General features: G+C 54.5%; 1 protein-coding gene across 1 annotated transcript; it reads right to left on the reverse strand.

Annotated features, from left to right (window-relative positions):
- Window positions 1-989: 989 nt before the first annotated feature.
- Window positions 990-24,829, reverse strand: NUP160 (nucleoporin 160). The gene is made up of 35 exons (XM_050336502.1): window positions 24,603-24,829; window positions 23,724-23,934; window positions 22,809-23,031; window positions 22,648-22,726; window positions 21,710-21,824; window positions 20,835-20,993; window positions 19,867-19,944; window positions 19,246-19,343; window positions 18,578-18,662; window positions 18,278-18,346; window positions 17,573-17,656; window positions 17,001-17,171; window positions 16,817-16,916; window positions 15,504-15,669; window positions 14,812-14,927; window positions 14,542-14,702; window positions 13,301-13,434; window positions 12,953-13,023; window positions 11,310-11,469; window positions 10,785-10,854; window positions 8,086-8,184; window positions 7,709-7,828; window positions 6,917-7,012; window positions 6,727-6,821; window positions 5,982-6,078; window positions 5,786-5,891; window positions 5,497-5,657; window positions 4,945-5,005; window positions 3,727-3,837; window positions 2,627-2,750; window positions 2,306-2,407; window positions 1,934-2,075; window positions 1,620-1,745; window positions 1,431-1,535; window positions 990-1,350 (listed from the first exon to the last, which is right to left on the reverse strand). The coding sequence occupies exons 1-35, from the start codon at window positions 24,803-24,805 to the stop codon at window positions 1,264-1,266; spliced, it is 4,185 nt and encodes a 1,394-aa protein (XP_050192459.1). The 5' UTR covers window positions 24,806-24,829; the 3' UTR covers window positions 990-1,263.
- Window positions 24,830-25,885: the final 1,056 nt, after the last annotated feature.

Below are 25,885 nucleotides of genomic sequence, written 5' to 3' on the forward strand. Positions count from 1 at the left end.
TCGGGCTGCGGCCGCGCCGGTGACGTCAGAGCGAGGGGCGGGGCCAGAACAGGACACGCCCCCTCCCGGGCGGAGACAGCAGGGCGGGACCGGCGCTGTCCGGGCCTGTGGGATGGGGATAGGAGCGGGAATAGCGCCCCTTCCCGCCCGGGAAAACGGGATAGGGCGGGAATAGCGCCCCTTCCCGGCCGTGGAACTGGGACAGGACAGGAATAGCGCCCCTTCCCACGCGGGGAAGCGGGATAGGTGGGAATAGCGCCCCTTCCCGCCCGGGGAACCGGGATAGGTGGGAATAGCGCCCCTTCCCGCCCGGGGAACCGGGATAGGAGCGGGAATAGCGCCCCTTCCCGCCCGGGGAACCGGGATAGGGTGGAAATAGCGCCCCTTCCCGCCCGTGGAACTGGGACAGGGTGGGAATAGTGCCCCTTCCCGCTGGAGGAACAGGGATAGGAGTGGGAATAGTGCCCCTTCCTCCCTGTGGAGGGGGATGAGTTAAGTGCCCCTTCCTACCCTATAGAAGGGAGAGGGATGAGAGTTTAATGCCCACTCCTGACCTATAGCCCCATCCTGCCCTGTAAGACAGGGCTGTCTTTGCATTTATAGCCTCTTCCTGCCCTAGGGCTGCCCTTCAATGTACAGCCCAATTCCCCCCTTGACCCTGTAGCACATCCTATCCCATAGCCCTGTCCTGCCCTATAGCACAGGCTGCCCTTGAGTCTATAGCCCCCTGCTGCACTCCAGGGTTGTGGCCCCATCCTACCCTACAACATAATCCTAGAGCTTTTCCTGGGGGTCATAGCCCCTTCTTACCCTATATCCCCCTTCCCTTGACTTATATCCATTGGGGATAGAGCTCCTTCTCTCCTGGGCCCTACAGCTCCATCCTGCTCTATATCCTGGCCCTAGAGCAAGGGCTGTGGGGAGAGGTCTGGGGAGAAAAGCCTCACAGCACCACCCTTTTCCCACCACGCCCTGATGCACGCCTGGAATAACGCTTCCATTTTATTAAAGTTAATCCAAAAACATATCAATAAATAAAAGAAGTTCCCAAAAGTTCCACATCCGAAGCAGGCAGAGAGCGAGTGGGTGTTGTGTCCGTGACCCCCCAGCCCTGCCCATCACCCACTGCCCCCCAGGGGGACAAGCCAGGGCACACGTTGAAGGGGCAACCCCACCTCCCCAAACCCGATCCTTCTGGAAAAACGACGAGTAAATCCAGCACCACAGGCTGGGATGGCGACGCTCCCGGGGACGTCACCTGGGCTAGGGGTGGCAGTACAGGCGCTCCAGGGTGGCCACGCTGACCTTCTGCTGGTAGTCCTCCATCCTGTCGTTCAGCTTCTCGTAGAGCTGGGAGAGGCAGGAGTCACGAGGAATCCCACCCCATCCCAGTGCCCCTCCCTCAGGAATTTTGGGGACTCTGCACCTACCACAACACTGTTCTCGTTGGCGGAGCTCTCCCGCAGCGCCTGCAGCAGCTGGTCAATGGCAGTGTAGGGAAGCCACATCGTGGGGGACGTCGGGGACAGGGGGACCTGGGAGGGACAGGAGCCCTCACACTGTGTCCTCAAGGAACATCCATCCCCCGCCACATCCCTCCCGCCTGCGGGTGAGCTCACCTCGATCCCAAAATACTGGTGCCCTTTGCCCAGCACAGCATCCACGTACTCCAGGACCAAATCCACGGCCTCCTCCAGCAGGTCGTAGTTCAGGTAGAGGCGCAGCAGCTCGGCAGCATCCACTTCCTGCAAAAAAAACAAAAGGGAAACTCAGCCAGGGCTGAGCCTTGGTCCTGGGCACAGGGCACCCAGCCCTGGGGCCTGGAGCGGGGAGCAGGGAGGTGGGTGGTGCTGGAAGGTGCCCATCGGAGCGAGAGTGATCCAGCAGCTCTGGGACAGAAGGGATTTTGGGACAGCTGGCTCCCCGTTCTCACCTTGTAGCTGTTAATGAGCCAGTTGGGCAGAGGGATCCCATGTGCCAGGAGCTTGTTGATGACGCAGCGATGGTACAGGCTGTTCTGGGATGGGTAACGCTCCAAGTAGGATGACAGCAGCCTCCAGGCTTCATCCGTGGCACTGCAAGGAAACAATTCCCCTTGGAACACGTGCCAGCAGCTCCTGCCACTGTCTGGGAGGCCATGGTGTGCTCCAGGTCACGTGGGGACAATGTGCAAACACAGCTCTCCCCATATCCCTGTCACACAAGTTCTGCTTTAAGGGGTTTTTAAGGACCCACGACACTCTGGATTCCCACAAGGCTCCTGTCTCCAGACCCTCCTGCTCCCAAACTGTGGACATGGTCCTACCTGGACTCCTTGGTGGTGACCAGGGATGAGAGCTGGTTTGCTGCCAGCCAGTCCCAGGCCTTGGCCTGCGCCTCTTCCCCTCCCAGCTGGAGCTTGATGCACCTGCATGAAAACCAAAAACCAAAGAAAGGTGGGTCCCTCCAGAGCCCAGCCCTTTCCCACTGCCATTAAAGCCACCCCTCGCAGGACTACTCCCAAGGAACAGCTGGGAATCAGCTGGATTGGCAGGAAAAGAAGGTTTTTAGGGCCAATTCCACCCCAAAACCACTGCGTCCCTCCGGCCCCACATCCCCCGAGGTGGGAGAACACCCGGACACGCACTTGAAGGTGAGGCCCTCAAAGATGGGCGTCAAGGGCAGCTTGAAGGTTTGGCACAGGGTGATGGCAGAGTCGAAGAGTCCGGCCCGGACCAGGAGAGACACCGTTTCCTCGGGCGTGGAGTTGCCTGAAGGGAAGGACCAGGTAAAGCCTCTCCCAGTAACACCCAGTGCTTACTGGGGCCTCACCCCATGTTACTCATCAAGAGCTGCAACAGCAATGCGCTAACAGCCTCAAACACCCCGCAGCAGTACTTCTCAATCCATGGCTGGAGGCTTCCCTGGCCTCCAGAGCATCCCATGAGCCCAGGAGCTATCCCCTGGAGGGACTGCACAGAGCAGCAGGGAGACACAGAGCTGGCCCTGATCCATCATCACCTGGAGAGGGACTGCACAGGGACACAGGCAGCAATATACAGCCTACAGGCAAATGCTGCTGCTGTTTAGGACCACGGAATTACTTGGAAAAGAACAAGATCAAGGCTAGGGAGGGGACAGCCTCGTCACAGCTCTGTATCCAAGCAAACAAGGCACCAGCTCAGCTCTGCCAGCACAGAAACTGCGGCACTCGGCTCCCTGCGTCTCCACTCTGCCCTCAAAGCAGCTGTTCCCTCCTTTCCCTGCAATCCCTTGCTGGGAAGTCACCTCCTCCTGACATTTAAAGGGGAGAGATGTGGACACGTTGTATAACTTCTATCAGAGATATTAAAAGGCCCAGGGTGGGAGAGTTGCACCTTCCTGCTGTCCAAAAAGGAACAACTTGGAGGAGCTAACACTGTTCCATGAAGCAGGACTGTCCAGGAAAATCATTTAGTCATCAATTAAAAAGGCTGGACTCAATGATCTTGGAGGTCTTTTCCAACCTTAGTCATTCCACGCTTCCATGATTTCCAGCAAGATAAAAAAGTGCCTTTTTGTCCCAACCCAGAAGCTCATCCCACCCTCCCTGCAGACCACTAGAACTTGGAAAAGCCAAAAAACAGCAGAATGGTGGATGGATTTCACGGGAGGGATGGGGATTGGGCGGTCCTTGCCAGCTCCTGGGTTTGTCCCTGGGGCAGGACAGGGACCTGAAGGGTCTGAAAGGGGCTGAATCCCTCTCACCTGCCACAGCCGCTGCCGACACGTCGTGTTCCACCAGGGTCAGCCGGATCCGGGCCAGCAAACATTCCCTCTCCAAATCCTCCAGCTCCAGGATTTCGATCTGGCGAGTGGCTGGAACAGATGGATACTGGGCTCTCAGCATTCCAAAAAGGGTTCTCTGGGCACTGTGCAGAATGTCATGGAATTGCCTGGGTTGGAAGAGAGCTTAAAGCTCATCCATTTCCATGGGCAGGGACACTTTCCATTATCCCAGGTTGCTCCAAGCCCTGTCCTACCTGGCCTTGGACACTGCCAGGGATGGGGCAGCCACAGCTTCTCTGGGAAATCTGTGCCAGGGCCTCCCACCCTCACTGGGAAGAATTTCTTCCCAATATCCCATCTAACCCTGCCCTCTGGCAGTGGGAAGCCATTCCCCCTTGTCCTGTCTTTCCAAGCCCTTTTTCCGAAGTCCTTCTCCAGCCCTCTTGGAACCCTTTTAGGCATTGGAAGGGGCTCTAAGTTCTCCCTGGAGCCTCCATACCCTTGTAAAACCATCTCCACACCCCTCTCCCACCCTAAGAGGAGTTGTACCCCAGAAAGCACCACAGGAATTATCAGGATTTGCTGCCCTTTCCCTGGTCCCTTGACTGCACTCTCTCCTTGATACTATCCTCTAATTCCTCCTCCTCCAGATGTTACCTAATATTTGGGAACAGCTGCTGCTTTGCCTGCCAGGCACACGCCACAAAAAAAACTCTTCAGAAAGAGCTGGTTTAAAAATACCTGACCTTAAATTTTCCCCACCGGAAGGCTGAGGATAACCTGATCCCACATCCTGGGCTGTGGCACACACAGGCACAGCTTATTCCTCACAGGATTTCCAAGGGCACAAACAGTCTTGAACAACCAGAAAATGCCTCAAAAAGGTGTTTGGTGGTTGGTGTTTTTTTTTTTGATTATAAATTATTTCCACTGAAAAAAAAAAAGGCACTGTCAAGGCATCAACTTGCTGAGAGCGTGCACAGGAGCTCCTTGGGGAATAGCTGTATTCCTTGGGGAAACAGTGGCAGTGTGTTGCAAATGGGACACTGGGAGAGTTAGAAACCTTAAAATCCCCCCACATTATTGATCCAGTGGAGGTAAGAGCTGCCCTGAGCTATCTCCCAGCTCCCATGGGAGCAGCAGAGAGGCTGTGGGGAAACTCCAGAGGCACAGGAAGGACCAGGACTGGGCACTTACTGGGAACAGCCATGCACTCCCCGTCGTGGCTCCTCTTCGGGGACGCTCCTGGACGCTCGTACTTGCAGGGAAAAGCAGAAGGAGGGTTTATAGCCACCTGGTTTCCCAAGGATTAATCACTTTGATAGGATAAATCCCAACAGGAGCCTTGATTTGGATCAGGGAAGCCGTGCAACCCCTTGGGAACTCAGGTTACTTTATCTCTGGGGCTCTCAGGAACATCAGGATTGGGTGACCAGGCTGCAGCCACCTGAATCCTCATTAGGATTTGAAACACAATCCCTATTACACCAACTCTCCTTTGCAACTGGTATTCCAGGTGCTCACACTCCCCTTTAACAAAAGGTGATATAATTCCCATATATATCCACCAGCCCATTTCCAAAAGTTATCCTGCTTCCACCCTGCTCCAGAAAGGGGAATGACACAAGGGTCACAGGTAGGGGTGATGAGCAGGGCCAGACCAAGAGCAGCGGATTAAGAGGCCCAACGCCTCTGTTCGCACTGGAAAGGATTCCGGAAGCTCCCCTGCAGGAAGCTCAGCATTCCTACCACAGCTCCAGAGGCTGGCTGCACTATCCAGGCGTATTCCGGGCGGATCAAGCGCAGGCAGTTAATAGCGGCCAGGAAACAATTTCCCTGTTTCTGGAGCCCTCGGAGCGTCCGCACCTCCCTGCCCAGGCGCATTCCGTACTCAAACATCACTGTTCCAGCTGGAAACAGGGGGAAAAAAGAAAAAAAAAAAATCCATCAGCCAAGAGCCTGGTGAGGCCACACACGTGGCAGGGCCAGGGGTGTCCCGGGTGGGTGGGCAGGGACAATGTGCCATCCCAGGCTTTACCTTTCCGGTAGTTGTGCCGGTAGACGTGGAAGGCGTAGAGCAGCTCGTAGTAGTTGTGAGTCATCAGGTCCACTGCCCGAGCGTGGGATTCGATGATCCCGACGACCTGCAACACGAACAGGCAACCCGTGGGCCCATTAATCCCTTTCCTTTAAAGGCAGTGCCCCCAAGCCCCATGATCCCAGCGCAGGATTACCTCGTTGTGCAGGTTCACGTAAGGGAATTCCACCAGGTCCTGGAGCTGGGATCGCTCGCACAGAACCACCACTAGCTGGCGCAGGCAGTCCAGCTGCCTGTGGAGGGAAGCACAGCCCTTTGGAGGAGCAGGACTAAACCCAGGAGCAGGAACACAAACAGCTCCAGGATGCAGGATTTGAGCCGCAACCAACCACTTTGCGACAAGCTCCTGCTTTGGGATGAGCTCCGTGGGATTCTTCCTGGCTTAGAGCCAGGTTATCCCTTTAGATTTCTCCAGTGCTGGAAACAGAGATCCTCTGAAAAGGTCTTCTCAGGAGGGCAGTCTTCCTCCCTCAATCAATTAAAAAGCATTCCTATTTCTCCTCCTTTATTCCAACTTTTCTCTGCTAGGATGAAGCTTCCTCTACCCAGTTAACTTCCCAAGCTGAAAACTCAACTCCAAATCTTTTCCAAATCTCTTTTTTTAGGAGCCAATTGACTTGGCTCCTAAAACTTTTAAACATGCAATGTTGCCAACAATCCTTCAGCCTCTTCCCAGATTTTTTTCCTTCTTTGAGACAGTCCCAATCCCAGGTGTCCTTAAAGTGAACATCCAAAAATTGCCTCCGCCTTTTTAAACCCACCTTTACACATTAACTCTTTAAACACGGCAGCCACGTCCTATCTTAAAGTGTCATTTTCCTTTCAGTTTCATGGAAAAATGGGTCCATGGGCCTCAAATAGAGGCATGAACTGTCACCTACCTGCCTGGATCCGGGTTTTGTGTTAAGGCTACATATGCTTCACTGTTGTGTCCCAAATCCAAGTGATGCTTGAAGATGCAGGTCCTCAAAGTAGCCTGAAAACAGCACAAACCAGTTATAAGACCAGCAGGAAATTCGAGTGGAAGAGGTTCCCAAAGTAACACCTTGCTGGAAAAGACTGACTGTGTACCTGGCTCCTCCAGTCATCTGCTGATTCCATGATGGCCAGGGTGGCCAACTGGATCACCAGCTCTGGCAAACCCACCATGTCCAACAAGCGAAGGACCTGGAAGAGAAAATACTTGAATAAAGGGGTTTTTGGGTTGTTTTTTCAGGAGCTGCTCCTGGCTGAAAAGATTTTGCCAACGTTTTAGGGAATCAGACTGAAAAAACGGAAGATTTGGGTAAATCACAGGGATCTGGATGAAACCCCAGCACAACAGGTCCAGGTTATGGCTTGCGTGGAGGATTCACCTCTGCACGTGGGGGATTTTTGGAGCATTTTAACATTAATGATTAATTTTCTGGATCCTAATTCCAGGGATTCCCTCAGCAGGAGCCCAGCTCTGAGCTCGCATCCCGACTGACCCAGGGCATTATGCAAGAGGAAAAGATCCTATCTCAAATTAAACATATTAACTTTAATTTGCCTCAAAGCTTAATAACCTTCCCCTTAGGCAGCGTCTTGCATCAAGTCTGGACATGTCTGGCTTCTGCTTCCAGCAGCTGGATCTCATCCTGCCTTTTTCAGCTGGATAACAAAGTTCTTGGCTTTTAGGAAACTAATAGGTGGAAAGTACCTAGGTTTCACATGCTCACCTTGTCATCACCCCCAAAGAAAGTAAACAGAGGTTTCACCTCCCAAATATTAAGTTTACTGAGGTTCAAGTCACTTCTCCCCCCATTCCAGCCAGGGACTGAGCAGGAATTCTCTGCTCCCTGTGGAGGGACTTGGTGCCAGTTTCCCTGCTCAGGACTGTACCTTGTTGTAGTACTGCAGGCGTGGCGTGGAGACCACCTCGCCCTCCTCGGGCTGGATCAGCCTGTCCAGGAACTCCTCTCTTCCCACCTCTGAGGCAGCTTGGCAGAAGCAATCCAAAGCCTGGAAGCAGACCTGGAATCAGCTCCCTGTCCTGTCAGGTGACTGATCCAGCAGCTGTACAGGTGAGGGGACAGTGTGGCCTCTCCCAAGCTCATGAGATCTTCCCCAAGAGCAGATTCCATCACTCTGCTCCAATCCCATCCTTTCCCGAAGGAGGCAGAGCATGGGAAGGATGGTCCCTGTGCACCTCCTGCCTTCCAAGGGAAAAGGTCCCTCAGACTTCAGAGCACGTGAAGGAGATGTGGGAGGGGTCTTACCTTGTGCCCCTCACCCATGACCAGGTAGCACCTGCCCATCATGAAGCAGCAGGAGCCCATGTTCACATGGCACCACGGCTGCAGCAGGCGGATGTATTCCTACGGGAGACAAGGAATGGGAGATTGGATTCAGGTCAGCACTCGCTCGTGATCTGCAGGCACCCACTACCAGCTGGTTTTTGGTGGCCCTGTTACCTCCTGTTCTCAGACAAATCCTGCTTTGCCAGCTCAAGGGCTGGTTTTCCCAGCCCCAAATTCCCATGGCTGCACTGATCATAGAATCCTGGAACAGTTTGGGCTGGAAAGGACCATCCAGTCCCACCCCCTGCCACGGGCAGGGACACCTTCCACTAGGCCAGGTTGCTCCAAGCCCCATCCAACCTGGTCTGGAACACTTCCAGGGATGGGGTAGCCACAGTTTCTCTGGGCAACCTGTGCCAGGGCCTCACAGACAGGAATTCCTTCCCAATATACAATCTATATCTCCCCCCTGTCCTGTCCTTCCACAGGCCCTTGTCCAAAGCCCCTCTCCAGCATTCTTAAACACCCTTTAGGAACTGCAAGAGGCTCTAAGGTGCCTTCTCTTCTCCAGGCTGAACATTCCCAGCTGTCCCAGCCTGTCCCCAGAGCAGAGCTGCTCCAGCCCTGTGATGGAGAGACATCCCCACCGTGCTCCCGGGAAACAACCTGCCCCAGTGTCTGCAGGGAGCACCTGACAAACAGCTTCCAACATCCCTGAAAATCAGACAGGATTCTTTCTACATTCCATTGCAGGGAATTGCAGAGGAAATGTGGACAGAGCACAGCAGGGAGGGTAAAGGCAGAGGAACAACGGGCAGGTGTTAGAAGAGGTTCAGGAGATGGTCAGCAGCCAAGGAAGCACATGGATGCCAGCATGTGGGACAGGGGTGGGATGGAACATCAGCGGCACACCAGGGGCATGATGACACCAATGGGACCCATCCTGGCCCTGTGCCAGCAGAGCATCCTCATCATCCTTGGAGCAGAAGCCACGTCCCGCTGGCAGGGCTGTGGGACTCGGCAGGAGAAACCAGGTCTTGGAAGTCAAGGCACCTCTGCAGGTGCACGAGCCCCCAGCACCTCTCCCCTCACCTTCCCTGGCCACAGGTCCACTCAAAGCCACGTGGCAACGCATCCAGAGCCCGGATTAGCAGCTACGAGAGATAAATCCTGCTCCAGGCTTGCCTAACAGCCTGTCACACACAGTTTGGCCTGTGTCCCAGGCCACTGCTTGGTCACCAGACCTTCCCCGTGCTCGCCAGCTCCTTGCAGGGAGCTTCCTGCATCCCCACGATTTGGGTCACCGTGCTCCCAGCAAAGCTGCTGTTATCTCCCCGGGGTCAAGGCACTTAATCCAAGTTTCCGTGACCGACTGGGATCAGGGAGCGGAACAGAAGGAGGAGGAGGAGCCGGCTCCTGCGGAGATAAAAGCCTGGAGGAGACACCAGCGAGGCGAAAGCAACACGAGCAGATTCAAAGCGTGTGCACATGCCAGGAGGGAGAAGGATGAGGCTCCAATCTTGGCATTTCCTGGCTCAAAAGCTTGGAGGAATTGAAATTCTTCCCTCATTCTTCTTGGCAGCAACACAAAAGGAAGCACTTCAGCCCCCAGGTGTGAGGGGCTGGGAGGATAAAAGGTTCTGCTGAAAAACAGGCCTTCACAAACAGCCTGCCTGGCCCTGGTGCCTCCAGGAACGCCCAGACAGGGATGAAGCCTGTCACGTGGAGCTGCAGATAAGGAATTATGCCGGTCAGAACTAGAGCACAAGCACCTCCAGCTGTCAGGAGCCCAGGGAGAGAGGTAGAGAACCAGTGGTCTGAAATATAGCATGCTGTCTGAGACATCTGGAAATCAGGAGTTCACTGTCCCTGCTACTGAAATGTCGGGAGCAGCCAGGGATGGAATGATGGTGGGTGTTTCTTGCACTGATTTTTACTAGGACATTAAGGCTCATTTAACAGATGAGCCCTTGCTGGGTCGAAGAAATCCTTCTGAACCCTGGTCCCATGGGCAAAGGTGCCACAGGAAAGGCTGTGAGCACACCAGCACCCAGCAAGCTCTTGGACTACTGGGATATTTAAACAGGCTCTGCAAAGGTGTTGCTGGAGCGTCATGTGGTCAGACAAGCCCTGGGAGACTGAACTCCTCCATGAAAAGGGAATGGAATAATAAAATGGAGTATCTGGATGCACTTGAAAATAGATGAAAGAGGAGATGCAGAAGATGATTCCCCCATGGCAGGGGAGTGGAATGAGATGAGCTTAAAGGTCCCTTCCAACTCACGACCTTAAATCATTCCCCAACAAACATTCTGAGGCACTGTCTAAGCTTAGAGAGCAGTGACTAGAGGTGAAGGGGACATTTAGATTGGATTATAGGAAGAAATCCTGCCCTGTGAGGGTGGTGAGGCCCTGGTACAGGTTGCCCAGAGAAGCTGTGGCTGCCCCATCCCTGGAAGTGTCCAAGGACAGGCTGGATGGGGCTTGGAGCAACCTGGGCTAGTGGAAGGTGTCCCTGCCCATGGCAGGGGGTGGCACTGGATGAGCTTTAGGGTCCCTTCAAACCCAAACCATCCCAGGATTCCATGACTAGAGGAAAGCAGAACTCCAGCTCCTGGAAAGATGGTATTTTGGAAAGTTTTCTGGCACCTGTGAGAGGGACAGCACAAAGGACTCACCTGCAGCTGGGTGTACTGACAGCTCCCCATCAGGCACTCTGGGAAGAGGAAGCTGGGGTTGCTGGGCCATCTGAGCAGAGGTTAAGGAATACAGGAGAATCCAATCTGGAGAAGCAATCTGGAAGCCAACATACCTCTCAGGCTCCATTTGTGGGGGGAAAGGAGAAAAGATTAAGCTGCTCTTTACTCAAGTCATTATTCTGTAATAAGATTTATCCATATTAGAACAAAATCATTAGTACATCTAATCCCCAGCTCCCTGAATCCCGTTACCCTTCCAAATCTCCCAACACTCCGCCCCGCCAAGTCAAGTTGTGAGAGCTCAGGGGCTTAAAGTCAAAAACTCAAATCCTTTATCGCGCACCTAAAACAGGGCGAATTCCATGAAATCTTAAAATACCCACAAATCCCATTAATGCCAGCAACCTCACTCCTTCAGGAGGCTTGTCTTGGAAATCTGGGGGTGGAAAACTGATTTTGGGACGGCAGGAGGCTCGGCAGCAGCGGAGTCACAGCCAAGGATACAGGAGAGGCAGAAAATCCGCCACTATTGAGGTGATGAGGTGGGGCCAGTTCAAACTTGTCTCAGCCAAAGAGGTGTTTGGTTGCAGGAAGAGTCGGGATATGATGTGCTTTCTGGCCACTTCCTGAAAGAAGAGCTCCACGATGGTCTGAGGGCCTGATACTGAAAGTCCAAATGAAAGGAACAGTGAGGAGAGGGCCCCTGCAGCAGAGATCCCAGGCTTTCCACCCCTCACTGTGCTCATCAGCCCCAACAGCACAGATTAAGTCAGGGCAAACCAAAATCACGTTCCACGCTCCGGCTTGTTGGTTTTGGATTTCTCCTGCCGTCTGGTTAAGTCAGAGGGAGCAGCAGGAGATCAAAGAGCCTGGTTCCGCAGTGTTTATTAACCACAGCTCAATTAAAACACACAGAAAAGGGGCTGTGCTCCCTCTCCAGTTGTTATTCCCAGCCCAGCTGCAGCCTTCCAGTATGACAGGGCTGAGGGAGTGCTGAGCTGGCTGCTCAAATGCCTCCCTCCTCATTCCAGCACCCCAGAAATCCCCCCTTACTGTTCCCAACGCCTCTCCCAGAGCTGCCACCTCCTTCCCTACGTTCCACATATTCTTCCCAAAGAACAGTGGCCAAACAGGACTTTCCTCACGAGCCGGCCAAGAAATAACCCACAACACTGGCAAACACAAAGGATGTTTTCAACCTCCCTGACATTTCCAGCTGCCTCCTGCACCCAGACTCTCCGTCAGGGAGAGCTCGGACTCTGAGGATCACAGATGTCAGAAAGTGGAGGAAGTTCTTCCCTGGCTCACACGTGGCAGTGCTGCCTGTTTGTCCCAGATCTTCCCAGCTCCCCGTGAAGTATCTGAGCCTCCAAGTGCTGACTAGTCACAGCAGGCTCTTACCTGTGTGTTTCCTCCCCATCCCTGCTCACCTCCTCCCTCTGGAACCACTTCAAGGCCCACATCCCCCTAATTAGGCTGCCTTATATCCTCCCCCGAAAAAAACTAACCCAAAACTTACATCTTTGCAGCAAAACTTTAAAGATAAGGAGTAAATATCAGCTGCAGCGTTTTGGGGAGGTATTTCCACGTTTTCAAGCAGGTTTTGGACAAGTATTTCTACATTTTCACGCCACCCTGAGCTGCTGCTCCCAGTTGCTGTGGGATAAAGGTTGGAGAGCAGGACAGGTTGGATGCAGCTCTGAGCAATCTGGGCTAGTGGAAGGTGTCCCTGCCCATGGCAGGGGGTGGGACTGGATGAGCTTTAAGGTGCTTCCAACCCAAACCATTCCAGGATTCCACGGTTCTGTGACAGACCTGGTCTGACCACTAGAATCACTGTACAGTGCACGAGAGGTGAGTTTGGCTGATGCTGCCGGGGTTAGAATGAATAATTTTTGCTGAGTGAAGCATTCCCATCGTCCTCAGGCAGAGAGCAAAACCTGAGTCCAACACTCCAAGGGCCTTTACTGTTGCTTGTTTGTTGTGTTTTTTTTTTTTGTGGACAGGCTGACAAACATCCCCACTTAAATCAGGGTCATTCAACCACACAGTCCATTAGCTCTCTGCATAAAGCACTTCCCCCCTCAGGTGGCAGAGACAGGTCTAAATAACAGAAAGGGAGAGCTGATGATCCGTGGACACCTTACCCAGCTTGTGTGGTGTCAGAGCCGTGGTGTCTGCTAACTCCAACACGGAGAGATGCTGCAGATTAGATTCCCTGGGGAAGAAAGGAGCCATCAGTGAAGAGACAACAAAACGCCTCCCGCTTTAATTGTGCTCATTGTTCAACTCCCACGAGCACAGAACAGCGAGGCCTTGCAGGGCAGATTTAGCACAAGGCAAAGAGTCAGCTCAGAACGTGGAAGGGAAAAAAACAAAACCCTCCCCAGCGCTCCTGGAGCAATACTCCTACAGCAACCACCAGCTTTCCATGCCAGGAAGGGCATTTCAGGTGGATTTAGGAGGTATCAAAGCCAGAGCAGGTGGAGACTTACAGCGTGTCCACAGGGACGTCGGAGGCCAGGCACTGGCTGGCCCAGCGGATCAGGAAGTAGGAGAGCAGCAGGGGAGAGGTGCGGTGCAGCAGGTCCTGCTGGGACTGGAAGAGCTGTCCCCCTCCCAAAACCATCTGCAGGGAAAGCACAGAGCCTGGTTTCACACTCGGAACAACTGGTGAGGTTTGTGTCCGGCACAGCCCGTCCCTCCTGTGAACACCAGGGTGGTCAAGGGCTCAGCAGGGAACTCAGCCCACCTAGGAGACCAGCAGGACACCTGCCCCATCCCTGGAAAAGTTCAAGGTCAGGATGGATGGGGCTTGGAGCAACCTTTTCAAACAGAAAATGCCCCTGACCAATTCAGGGGGTTGGAACTAGACGGTCTTTCAGGTCCCTTCCAACACAAAGCATTCCAGGATTCTTGTCCCTGAGAGTGAAATCATGGCTTTGCTACAACTCAGGGTCTCTCCATAAGCTCCAAGAGCAGGAGTCACAAAAAAAAACAATCCAAGCTTTTGAAGGACACGGGTGCACCAAGGTGGGAAAGCAGCAGGTCACATGCCTCATGCTGTGAGAGAGCCTGGCTCCAGAGGGCCAACCTTCCAATGCACCTTAAATGCTCCTAGGATAACCCTACCCCGGAAAAAGGGATTTATTTTCAACCAGGAAACTCCTGCAGTAATGTTTCTAAGTAAATAATATTGTTTAAACAAGGCTGTCCTTGTCTGGGGACTTGTTCCACATCCCTGAGTCCGTCCAAACAAGCAGCACTGTCCTTCACGTGGCCTCGGGCCTGACAGGACAGACCCAGACCAGTCCATCCCACCACTCCAAACACAAATGCCATTGAGGGGGCTGTTTGTTCCAGCTGGAGCAGCTTCCAAGGGCCTGAAAGTGCGACCTTGGGGTGTGCTGCCAGAGAACGGAGCTGCCATCGGTGGTGGGAGAGGGATGGGGATATCTGGGAGAGCTGTATGTGTGCTGATTCAGACAGAAGGCTGGAATCCGTGCCCTCCTCCCACAAGTAAAGCTTTGCTTCCTGGATGCTGAGCGTGAAACAAAGGGAATTAGGCTGCTTCACTCAGGGAGACAAAAGCAGCTGGAGGAGAGAGGAGGACTCGCCCGAGCCTCGGGCTATTCCAGCAGCCTTGTGGGAAGAGCTGGATCTCATCCTGGCACCAGCAGAACCCCGGATTCCCAAGCTCGGGGAGCACAGCGGCAGCTCTGAGGGCTGTACTCACAGGGTCCCCGAGGCGCAGCAGGAGCTGCTGGAGGATGAGCAGGTCCCGGCAGATGAGGAAGCGGATGCTGGAGATCTTGGCCACCCCTCCACACACCACGTGGGCCGCGGTGCCGCTGCCGAACAGCTGGGACAGGTTCATCCGCAGCGCCAGGTGCGGAGCTGAGAGGGAAAACCACCCGGGTCAGGGCAGGAACCGGACAGGCAAGAACAATCCCCCAGGGTAAGGGCCCTTCCCGGCGTTTCCCAGAAGCTGGGGAAGGGCTCTCACCTCTTTCCATGTCAGCATCCGTCTCGTAGTCCATCTCTCGGATGAGCAATCCAATGGCGTGGATGGGGTTTCTGATCTCCTGCAGCTTGCTGTGAATATCTTCCATCACGTTTTCCCTGCAAGAACCAAAACCATTCTCATCACCACGACAAGCGACGTGAGATTCCGACTGAAGGGGGCTCCCTTATGCTCCCTTCCAGGGAGGATCAGCACCTGATCAGCCTGGGCATTCCTACCGGGAATCCTCGGCTGGCTTGGAGTTTTATTACAGTGCCTGCAGGGACCAGTCTATTTATTTCACTCCCTCAGGCTACCAGGAAATAACAGCCAGATAGTTGGCATTCCATGAGGGAATGATTTCAGGTTAGCAAAGGAACCACATGGCTTGACCGAATCTCTGACCTCTCCCTACTGGCTCCAGGCACTTCTTTCCACACCTAACAGAAATTTGCCCCTCTCCTGTTCTCTAAATCACTTGAGAATCACCAAAATTTATTTCCTGGAGGGGTTCTGGCCTGGAAGACCCTGCTAATGACACCGAACCACACTCCCCATCCCTGGAAAAGTCTCCTGGAAAAGCACAGGGAGAGGAGCCCACACATCTCAAATGCCCTCAGATGTCAGGCAAGGGCGGCTCCAGGCAATCCCAGCTCAGCCATCCTGAGAAGCTTCTGGAAAAGACATCTCCTTACGTGTCATTAGCTATCAAGTCCTCCAGGATCTGCTCTGCAGCCTTTTCTGGAGGCTGGAGGCGGGAGCAAGCCATTTCCATGATGAATGCCATTTCCATGGAAATTGATTCTCCGATCAGGCGAAGGCACTGGACAAGACAGACAACATCACGAGACATCTCCAAATCTGCAATGAAAGAACCTAACTGTGTATTTTCCAAGAGATTTCCAAGGGAAGGTGGGAAGACCATGCAAAAACCGGTTAGTTCAGCTCCCACCACCAGTAACAGCAAACTGGTCCCAGTTCCCCGTGCCAAACCCTTCCCGACTAACAACAAGGACAAATTAGAGCTCAGGAGTTGACAAGGGAAAGATTTGGGGTTTATTATTTGGAAAAAAAAAATGATGCAACAATAAAACAACTAAATTCCCTCCAAGGGATTTTTTTTTTCCTAAGTCACAGGTTGAAAGGAAGTAATGAGTGCAAAAAAATATCTCAGAGAAAACAGCTCAGCTTGGCTTTGCAATCCTTTATGGATGAGTTTTTAAAAATAAATCCCAGTTTTTGAGACTGTGACTGTTCGTAAGAGCCAGGGCAGGAACTGCTGGGGCTCCCAAATACAGTCCAGCCCTCCAGCTTTCCTTTCCTCAGTTCCATAAATAGCTCAACCCAATGGATGATGATGATGCTTTATAAAAATATATAAATATCACTTGAGCATGAAAGTGAAGCTTAAGTAACATTTTCCAATGCCTTTTTCCTAGAGAACCAGCATTCCAGGGCCAGCAAAGCACAGAGGGCACTGTGGTGACAATATTAATGACAGGTTTTCCATGCTCTGGCATTTACTTTCCAGAGAGAAGGAAAGGCACAGGCCCTCTCCACAGCTGATGTGAAAACATTTCATAAATCCTGGAATGGTTTGGGCTGCAAGGGACCTTAAAGATCACCCAGTTCCACCCCCTGCCAGGAGCAGGGACATCTTCCACTATCCCAGGTTGCTCCAAGCCCTGTCCAAACTGGCCTGGAACACTTCCAGGGATCCAGGGGCAGCCACAGCTCCTCTGGTAAACCTGTGCCAGGGCCTCCCCACCCTCACAGGGAAGGCTTTGTCCCAGCCCAGCCAATTCCATGATTTCACGATTCTATTTGCAGCCTTGACACCATTTTCTAATTCCCGCTGTGAGCACAACAGCAAGTTTCACAAAACAGATCTCCCTACAAAGCCAAAGTAGAACTATCTCCATGCAACTACGGACCTGGAGCCCTTCAGGAGACCTCTGTGCAAGCTCCCACATCCCTGACACAAGGGAAAAACTCCCTCTCTCCTCACCTTCAAAGATGGCAGCATCGTCCTCAGTCAAGAGGTGCTCGTTGGAGAGGAGATAGAGATGATCCACCAAGGAGCAGGGCACAAGGAAGGACATGGAGCCCTGGAAAGCGAGGAGAAAGTCCTTGAGCTTCCCAGATCCTCTGGAGGAACTTCCCCAGAGAGTGCCACCACCACCCAGGCTCACCTTCTTCAGCAGGCACACCATGCTGGTGTAAGGGTTCAGGTGCAAGGCCAGGGGCCGGGAAAGAGCCTCCTGGTACTGAAGGCAGCAGGCATAGAATTTGGACCAGAATTCCACCTGCAGCTGCCAGAACTCCTCCGGGGAGCACTCGTATTCCGTCACGCTGCCCTGGAACTAGCGGGAGCAAAACGGGAGGATCGGAAATGGCAGGATAAAATGAGAGAAATTCAGACTCGAAAGGACATGGGGATACTTCAGGTAGGTTAGTAATAATAATTATTATTTGGATTCTTGGGAAGAATCCCTCTGTTTTGGGTTCTCTTCCAAAATAATGAGCAACAGCTCTGTGTGGTGGGTGACCAAAGTGCACCCAGGGAGATTCCAAAAAACCAAGAGGGAATGGAAAATCCTGGCAGGAAGGATGAAGGTTTGTACTTTTTTAAGAGTGACATGATTCCTTCTGGAGAAATACAAAATACACTGAGGTCTGGGGTCACTCTGCACTTAATTTACCTTCACTGAACGACCACAGCACCGAGTTCAACAAAATATTCCGTTAGGAAAATCCATCTCACCTCACTTTCCACGGCTAATGTGACCTCTTTCCTTAACTCATCCCACGTCAGATCCAGGTGCCTCTCAGTTCCTTGAGAAAAGATCTGCAAAGCAGCAAAAGACACTTGGATTTCAAAGCAAAAGTAAAAGTCTCCCTGAGGGTTCAAGCAGCACTGAGTGAGGTAAAGCAGCAGGAGAGCATCAGCCAGTGCTTTGTGGGATTTGAGTGTTACAAAACATGTCTGGATGCTAAATTTGGCATACATAGATACATGGAAGTGTGGAGTCCCCATGCCTGGAGGGATTGAAAACTCGGTGGATGTGGCACTTGGGTTAGTGGTGGCCTTGTCAGCGCTGGAGGAACAGTTGGACTCCATGATCTCAGAGGGCTTTTCCAACCTTAATAATCCCATGACTCCATGACACACCCTGACAAACAGCACCACAGGGGGCTGAGTCTCCCTTCACCTGGCTACGGCAGCAGGAATGAAAAACAAGCTCAGCAACCTGCTGTGCTATCCAAGGGGAAAAAAAAAGTCTGCTGGAAACCACACATTTTGCCTCTGGCTGTCGGCTCTCACCGGCTGCAGCACGGCCCAACAGCCACTAACTTCCTTTAGGGGCTCCCAACGAAAACTGGTGCCTGCCACGGGCTCCAAGGAATCCTGCTGCCTCACTTCTTAACAACCAGGGAGAGAGAGCATCCCCAAATCCCCCTCACTAACCTGCAAAGCCTTCTGGATAGCTGCATTAGAGAACTGGCCAGGCATGAAGAGATACTCCAGGTAGGTTTCCTGCAAAAAGGTAACGATTTAAAAAAACTCAAGGATCAGAAGAGCATTTGAGATGCTGCTTCTGGTCTCTCCTCCCATTCTCTCAACCTCACTCCCTGGATCTGTTTCTATCCGCACCCACCTCCAATTTGGGATTAAAAACTGCCTCCTGCCCACTCCAGACCTTGCTTGTTCCTGTTTTCTCTCCTGACTGACCTCGCTGCTTTTGGTGCTGTTTTACAGCTGGCTCACCCTGGGGTCCTGGTTGTGTCGGACTGTCACCTCCTCCTCAGGCAGCGGCTGCACAAACACCTGGTTCCACTGGCCCGCGACATTCCTGGAAGGACACAAACCCAGGGTCTGCTTTGCATCCACCTGAACCAAACCGGTACTTTTCACCAGCAAAAACAGCCCCCTGGGTCTGGAAACCACAGTTTTGACGAGTGGGATTTGGTGGGAGAGGTTAAATGGTGACATTCCCAACCCTAAGCTGAGGGAACAGGTTGGAATCCTTCACTTAGATCAATGTTCCCTTCATCCCATAACCTCCCAAGCAACTCTCAGACTGACCAGTAGCTTCTTCTCCCTAAATTTGCACACTCACAGCATTTTCCACCCACTGTTTAACTCCCTGCTTCTGCACAAACCTGCCCTCTCAGCTTTATAGTCAGGGATGATCCTATCCCATCACATGATTTTTCCTGGAAGGGACCAGCTGGTTTTTTTGAAGGAGCTGTTGGGGAAGCACAGAGCCCTCCCTCTGCCACGCTCAAACTCCACTTCCAGCACTCCTGCTGCCTGGATTTTTACATTTTTCACATTCCTGTCGCTTGATTAGAAATCTTTAAGTTGAGGAGGTCCATCAGGGTTTTAAGGAGCTGCTCCTGCAGTTATCCCAGCAATCCAGCCCCAAAACTCACTGCTCAAAGTTGATGTATTTCACAACAGTCTGGTTCTCCTCGTTGTGCCACAGAGCCCAGATCTCGGCCGAAGTTAAGGCAAAGTCAACCAGAGTCTCCTAGGAAAGAGGGAAAAAGCAAATTTCCCTTCTTACCCTGAACTCTCAGTGCAGCAGTGAGGTGGGTACTTAACAACAGCAGAACGTTCCCTTGTGTCATTTAACAAGCTTTGGGAATTGTTCAGTTTGGAAAGAGAAGGCTTTGGGGTGACCTGATTGCCCCTTCCAGTACCCAAAGGGAACTTAGAAGAAAGAGGGAGAGGGCCTGTAGTGATGGGATAATGGGGAATGGCTCTGAGCTGGAAAAAGGGGAGATTTAGCTGGAATATCAGGAAGAAGTTCTGTCTGTGAGGATGGTGTGGCCCTGGCACAGATTGCCCAGAGAAGCTGTGGCTGCCCCATCCCTGGAAGTGTTCCAGGTCAGGTGGGATGGGGCTTGGAGCAACGTGGGCTAGTGGAAGGTGCCCATGACAGAGGCTTGGAACTGGATGATCTTGAAGGTCCCTTCCAACCCAACCACAATTCTGTGATTTAAATCCCAGTGTCCAAGTCCCTCTCCCTCCAAGGAGGCCTCAGCTCTCACCTGTGAGGAGAACAGGGAGGAGATGTGGTCAAGGCTGTAGCGGTTGCTCTCAGTGCTCACCAGCTGGAAGACACAAAACTACAAACACACCTCATAAATCATTTCCTGAAGGACTAAACCACCACATCCCAGGGAATCTCATCACTCCCGTCCCTTTCCCTGCCTGGTGCTACAGGGAACAGAGCCCTGAGGGCAACAAGGGGGTGAGCTGAGCACATCACTGGACACTATGTACCATGTACTGACATCCTGGCTTCACCCTTCTCCCCAAGGACAAACATCCCTGCCCGGACCCGAAGGACTTACAGCCTTTTCCAAAGACTAAACTGGAAAAACTGTTAAAACCACTACTCCTGGAACTGCTGGTGACCACAAAATGTGGGAAAAGAAGGAGAGCAAGGTGGGAAAGTCCCAAATCCTCAGCTGCGGACCCAGCTCTGCATGTCCTTCCCAGAGCATGAGCACTAGTGGGACAGCAGGAGTCATGCTATGTGCTCCTGCTCCATGTGGGAATCCCCTGGAGGATGGGATAAGCTGTCCAACAGATGAGCCTGGTCCGTGCTGCCACCCCCCTCCTGCTAAATTTATCCTTCTCCACGAGAAGTTCTCCAGCAGTTGTAGAGGCGTCCCTCGCTCCCAGGAGCCCGGTGTAAACACACCAGCAGTATTTCCATGCTTTCAGCTCCTTCTGGACCTCTCCTTTTCCCACGGCACGTCCGTGCCTTCGGAGTAGGAGGCGAACGAGCCCTCGCGGATCAGCTCAGCCACACAGGGAATTCCACTCCCAGGGCTCAGGCACACGTATCCCGGCGTTTGGAAGGGAAAAAGGTTTATTTAAAAGCACCAATCCCTCCCAGAGGGGCACACACGCGCAGAATTTTTCCCTATTTCCCTGCTTTCCAGGCCTGAATCCCAGGAAAGGAGTTCTCCCGCATCCCAAGGAGCGGGGAGGGGCTGTGTGCCCGTACCTGCCCTCGGCGAGGGGCGTGCATGTAGACCCCGAGGTAGAGGCCCAGGGACTGGGAGAAGGCGAGGCGCAGGCGGTGCCCGGTGCCGGCCGCCAGCCGCAGGTCCCTGCTCACCGGCATGAACTCCAGCAGATCCGCCACCATCAGGCACATCTGATCCTGCCAACGGGGGGAAAGAGCCGGGGCAGCAAAGCAGTAAATACTCAGGGCTGAGAAACTGCCCTTCCTCCTCTTTCTCGTTCCCCTTCCCGCCAAAATCTGTCCAGGCTTTTCCAGGAAGGATGCAAATTAAGCCTCTGTACGTGTACCTGAACCACTCCTTGGCTTTTCCCACCTCACCTGTGCCCTCTCCCACCTCACCTGTGCCCTCTCCCACCTCACCTGTGCCCTCTCCCCACCCATCACACAGACTGCCAGAGCCCAGGCACGTAGCATGAAGCTTCCCCTCCCTCCCATGACACATTCCAGTGCCGCTGAGCCGTGAAAGCGCCGTGCTGCTCCATTAGCTCTGGCACTCAATATCTGGAGCAAGAGGCTTTTATTAACTTCTTGTTGACAAAGACACTTTCATTACTGCTGAAAGCGGGAGAAAATCCATTTGGGATGGCTCCTTGGGCCTTCAGAGCACTCCTGCCTGCCTTCCCAATGCTCCAGTAGGTCTGGAAATAGCCCTTATCCCAGGGTGAGAGCAGGGAGGAAACCACCCGCTTCCCAAACGTGCTACAAACACGCACCATGACCGTTCTCACACGTTGTCCCAAATCCCAGCGTGGAGAAGCCACAGAGACAATTTAACGGGAGATAAATCCATGCCAAGCACTCAGCTTTCACTCCTTCAGCCTCCCTTTGCTCCCCCAAATCCAGGCTTTGCTCACCTTGTAGGACCACATGCGGAGTTTGTGGTCCTGGCAGAGGGCGAAGAGGAAGGCGTCGTGATCCAGGCAGTGCACGGAGAGGCTGACGGGCACGTCCGACAGGCCACCGTCGCCTCTGGAGAACCAGACCTTACATCAACAGCTTGAAAGAAAATTCCACACCCCTGGAAGTGTCCAAGGCCAGGTTGGACAGGGCTTGGAGCAACCTGTTCTAGCAGAAGGTGTCCCTGCCCGTGGCAGGGGGTGGCACTGGATGGGCTATAAGGTCCCTTCCCACCCAAACCATTCCAGGATTTCATGATTCTAAAATCAAGGCAGGTGCACAGATCTGAGGCACTGGGGTTCCACCACTGTGGATTTAAATCCAAATAAACCAGTGGGGTGAGACCAGAAGGTGGTAATGTTTCAGCATCCATGGAGCAGAGGACCCCACCACGCCAGTAACACCCAAGCATGGACCTGAGCAGCCCCAGGCAGGGATCCCATCGGCCCCAGGCCACGCCCCTCCCACTTCCAAAGAAAAGGCCCTAGGATTTGGCTGTGCACTCTAAGCCACCCTAACAATCCCAGCCCTAAAGATCCCAATCCACCCCAGAGCATCCATGTGATCCCCACGTAACCTCTGCCCATCAGGAACAACCTGACACCTCTGCACAAGGGCAGCGTAATCCCTAATCCGTGCTGGCTGCCGGCCACATCCTGGGCAAATCCTCGGAGGCCAATTACCAGAGAGAACATATTCACAGACACACAGAACCAGCAGGACCCCACTAATCCAGCATTCCGCTCCCAACTTCCGTACTCTGACAGCTCCTGTGACCCAGTTAACTTTTCTGGGCGGAGTATTTACAGGTGCCTGTGTGACTTGAGCTAAAAATTCCAGGTGAGGGGATCCAAAGGCCAAAATTAGCTCCGTTTATCCGTCTCCAGACATTTACCTGATGGCAGTCGGCATCCAGCCAGTGAGGAAACGCTGCACCACCGAGCTCTGCTTCAATTCCACGATGGAAACGCTTCCTTCGGAAACAAAAGGGACACCAAATATCATAACTAAACAAAATTCCAAGCTGGGAGAGGGAGTGTAGTTCGCAGTGCTCACCTGGAGCATCAGGAGGAGGCAGCTTAAGGACAAAGATCCCTCCTGAGGCAGAGGGAAGGGCGAAGAGAGCCTCCCCCTCGCTGCTCAGCCAGGCCGCGGAGGCCACGGAGTTGGGAGCCAGCCCTGGCACGCTGGGAATCACGTAGTAATTGGAGGGGTCTCTGATGTGGATTTTGCTGATATCCGTGAACACAGACTGGACTTGGCTCTCCGTGATCAGCTCCTGGAGGGTGGATATCAGGGAAAATTCCTTCATGGAAAGGGTTACCAGGCATTGGAACGGGTTCCAGTGCTGGAGCTCCCATCCCATGTGGATGTGGCACTTGGGGACATGGGTGGCCTTGGCAGTGCTGGGGGAACAGTTGGACTCCCTGATCCCAGAGGGTTTTTCCAACCTCAGGAATTCCATGGAATAGCAACTCCTGAGCACACATATCCAAGGTACGGGAGAAAAGCGTCAGACACCCGTGGAATGGCAACTGCCCCTTGATAGAAAGCATTTTCCCAGTAAAAAAATTTTCGGGACAGCTCACAGCAAACCACTGGTGACAAATCCCAGGAAGAGCAGCTCTGCCACAGCACAGGGTCATCCCTTGGGAAAGCTCTCCAGAGCTCTAAAAGCAGGGGAGAAGCTCTCCAAGAGAGAAGAGGAACCCGGCAAGAGGCAAAATCAGAGCAAGCGGGGAGAATCATGGAATCCTGGAACGATTCGGCTTGGAAGGGGCCTCAAGGATCACCCAGTCCCAACCCGCATCCCACGGAATGACGGTAAACGTGGACGATGGATCCTGGGCTGGATTTATACCGCACGACACGCAGATGCCAACCGAGAGCGGAACGCGGCAGAATTCCCGAAAAAAAAAAAAAAAACCCCTTTCCCCGCGGGTGTGTCAGCCGTCCCCGCCCGGCACTCACGCTGCGGTAGAGCCGCGCGGGGTGCGGCAGCAGCAGGCGGTGCACGGTCTGCGCCGTGAGCAGCAGCACGGCCAGGTGGCTCTGCAGCTCGCACAGGTGGACCCCGCCCGGCAGGAAGGGGCAGCCCTGCACCCGCAGCCGCAGCGCGTTGTGCAGCAGCGGCACGTCCAGGGACTCCTCCACCAGCTCCACCGTGTCCCCCGACGTGCTCCTGCGGGGACACAAGGGATGAGAGAGGGCAGAGGGAGAGGGCGGGAGGGGCAGAGGGGGTGGGAAGGGGAGAGAGAGGAAGGTGAGGAGGGTCCGAGAGGGTGGGAAGGGCCTGAAGGAGGTGAGAAGGGAAAAAGTGAGGATGAGGAGGGTCTGAGGGGAGTGAGGAGGATCTAAACAGGATAAGGAGGGTCTGACAGGGTGGGAAGGGGAGAGACGAGGGTAAGGAGGATCTGAGAGGGTGGGAAGGGGAGAGACGAGGGGGAGGAAGGTCTGAGAGAGAGGGAAGGGGAAAGACGAGGGTGAGGAGGGTCTGACAGGCTGGGAAGGGGAGAGACGAGGAAGGTCTGGGAGGGGATGGGAAGGGGAGAGACAAAGACGAGGAGGGTCCGAGAGGGGTAAGAAGGGAGAGGTGAGGACAAGGAGGGTCCGAGAGGGGTAAGAAGGGAGAGGTGAGGACAAGGAGGGTCCGAGAGGGTGGGAAGGGAGAGGTGAGGACAAGGAGGGTCCGAGAGGGTGGGAAGGGAGAGATGAGGATGAGGAAGGTCTGAGATGGTGAGAAGGGGAGAGATGAGGACGAGGAGGGTCTGAGATGGCGAGAAGGGGAGGTGAGGATGAGGAAGGACTGAGGGGGGCGACGCGGGGGTGGGGGCGGGTGCGCGTACTCACCACCGCACCCATCGGTTCCTGGTGGCGGCCGCGAGCTGCGCGCTCTCCTGGTAGCAGAAGCCGCCGGCGCTGTCGGGGTAGCGGCCGGCGGGGAGCGGGGCGGTGCCCGGGGGCACGAAGAGCAGCTCCTGCGGGGGCCGCGGCGGGGCCCGGCCGGCCGCGCTCAGCTCCAGGCAGCTCCGCGCCGCCAGCGCCGCCGCCATCTTGGGCCGTCGGGTTCCCGCCTCGGCCGCGCGGGGCACGACGGGAACTGCGGGGGAGGGAGGGGCGCGCCCCTGGTGGGCGGGAGGACGGGGGGCAGGAGGGAGCGGGGCGCCCCCTGGCGGGCGGGAGGACCGAGGGCAAGAGGGAGCGGAGGGAGAGGGTCTGGGGGAGGGAGGACGGGGTGGTTTGGGGAAAGGAGGAGGGGGAGAGGGTCTGGGGAGGGGATATGGGCGAGAGGAAATCTGCGGAGGCGGAATACGGGGAAGAGTGGTCGATGGAGGGGGTTTGCGGGGGGGATTTGGAAAGAGGGGAAGGCAAGGAGTTATGGGGAGAGGGGGCTCTGAGGAGACGGGGAGGAGAGGGGGATCTGGGGAGGGAAGTTTGGGAAGGGGGTCTGGGGAGGGTCCATGGGATTTGGGGCAGGCCAGTGGGGGACAGGACAGGATCTGGGTCTGTCTTAGTGGGGGCAGTGACAGCCCCGTGTGCCCACCGGCAGCAGCCGTCATCCAGCCCCCAGCACTCACCTGTGCCCACACCTCATCCCGGCGAAGCTGCCGCCTTCCCGGACGTGTCCGGCTCCGTCCGCTGGCACAGCATGTGTTCCTGTGTTGGTGTGGGCAGTGGGGACCCCACCACTCCACGGGTGCCACACGTCTCCCCACGATGCCACGCGGTGCCGGTGCCGGGCCTGGCCGGGTTCCCGCTCCACTCGGAACAATCCAGCCTTTCAGCGGGATGCGGCGCCGGTGGCACGAGGCTCCCGCTGGCAGAATGGGCCCATTCTGGTGGCAGGTGCCGCGGGGAGCTGGGGGCTCCAGCTGCCCCCCCAGCTTTATTTGGGGTCAAAGAGCCCCATGTGGCTGTGGGAACCATGGGGAGCTGGCACAGCTGGATTTGGGGACTCAGGCATCGCAGCACTGCCGGAGCTGGGCGCTGCTGATGGAAGGGGTAGAGGTGGGATAGAGGGGGACTGGGTGTACCCCCCACCGTGCCCTGGCAGCGGGGGCTGCCCCACATCCACCCCATGGCTGGTGGCACTGGGTGCCCGTGGTGGGGCAGTGACCCCACGGGTGCTTTGG

The sequence above is a fragment of the Myiozetetes cayanensis genome, unplaced genomic scaffold (genome assembly GCF_022539395.1).
Source record: "Myiozetetes cayanensis isolate MyiCay16 unplaced genomic scaffold, myiCay2020 scf6-25, whole genome shotgun sequence".
Taxonomy (NCBI): Eukaryota; Metazoa; Chordata; class Aves; order Passeriformes; family Tyrannidae; genus Myiozetetes; species Myiozetetes cayanensis.

What these genes read in the sequence shown, in the direction of transcription:
- NUP160 (XM_050336502.1), bottom strand. Translation starts at nt 24,805, where the DNA reads ATGGCGGCGGCGCTGGCGGCGCGGAGCTGCCTGGAGCTGAGCGCGGCC. An exon ending in CCGCGCGGCTCTACCGCAGC is followed by an intron (nt 23,032 to 23,723) that starts GTGAGTGCCGGG and finishes TCCACCCTCCAG; the next exon opens with GAGCTGATCACGGAGAGCCA. An exon ending in GTCAGTACACCCAGCTGCAG is followed by an intron (nt 8,185 to 10,784) that starts GTGAGTCCTTTG and finishes TGTCTCCCGTAG; the next exon opens with GAATACATCCGCCTGCTGCA.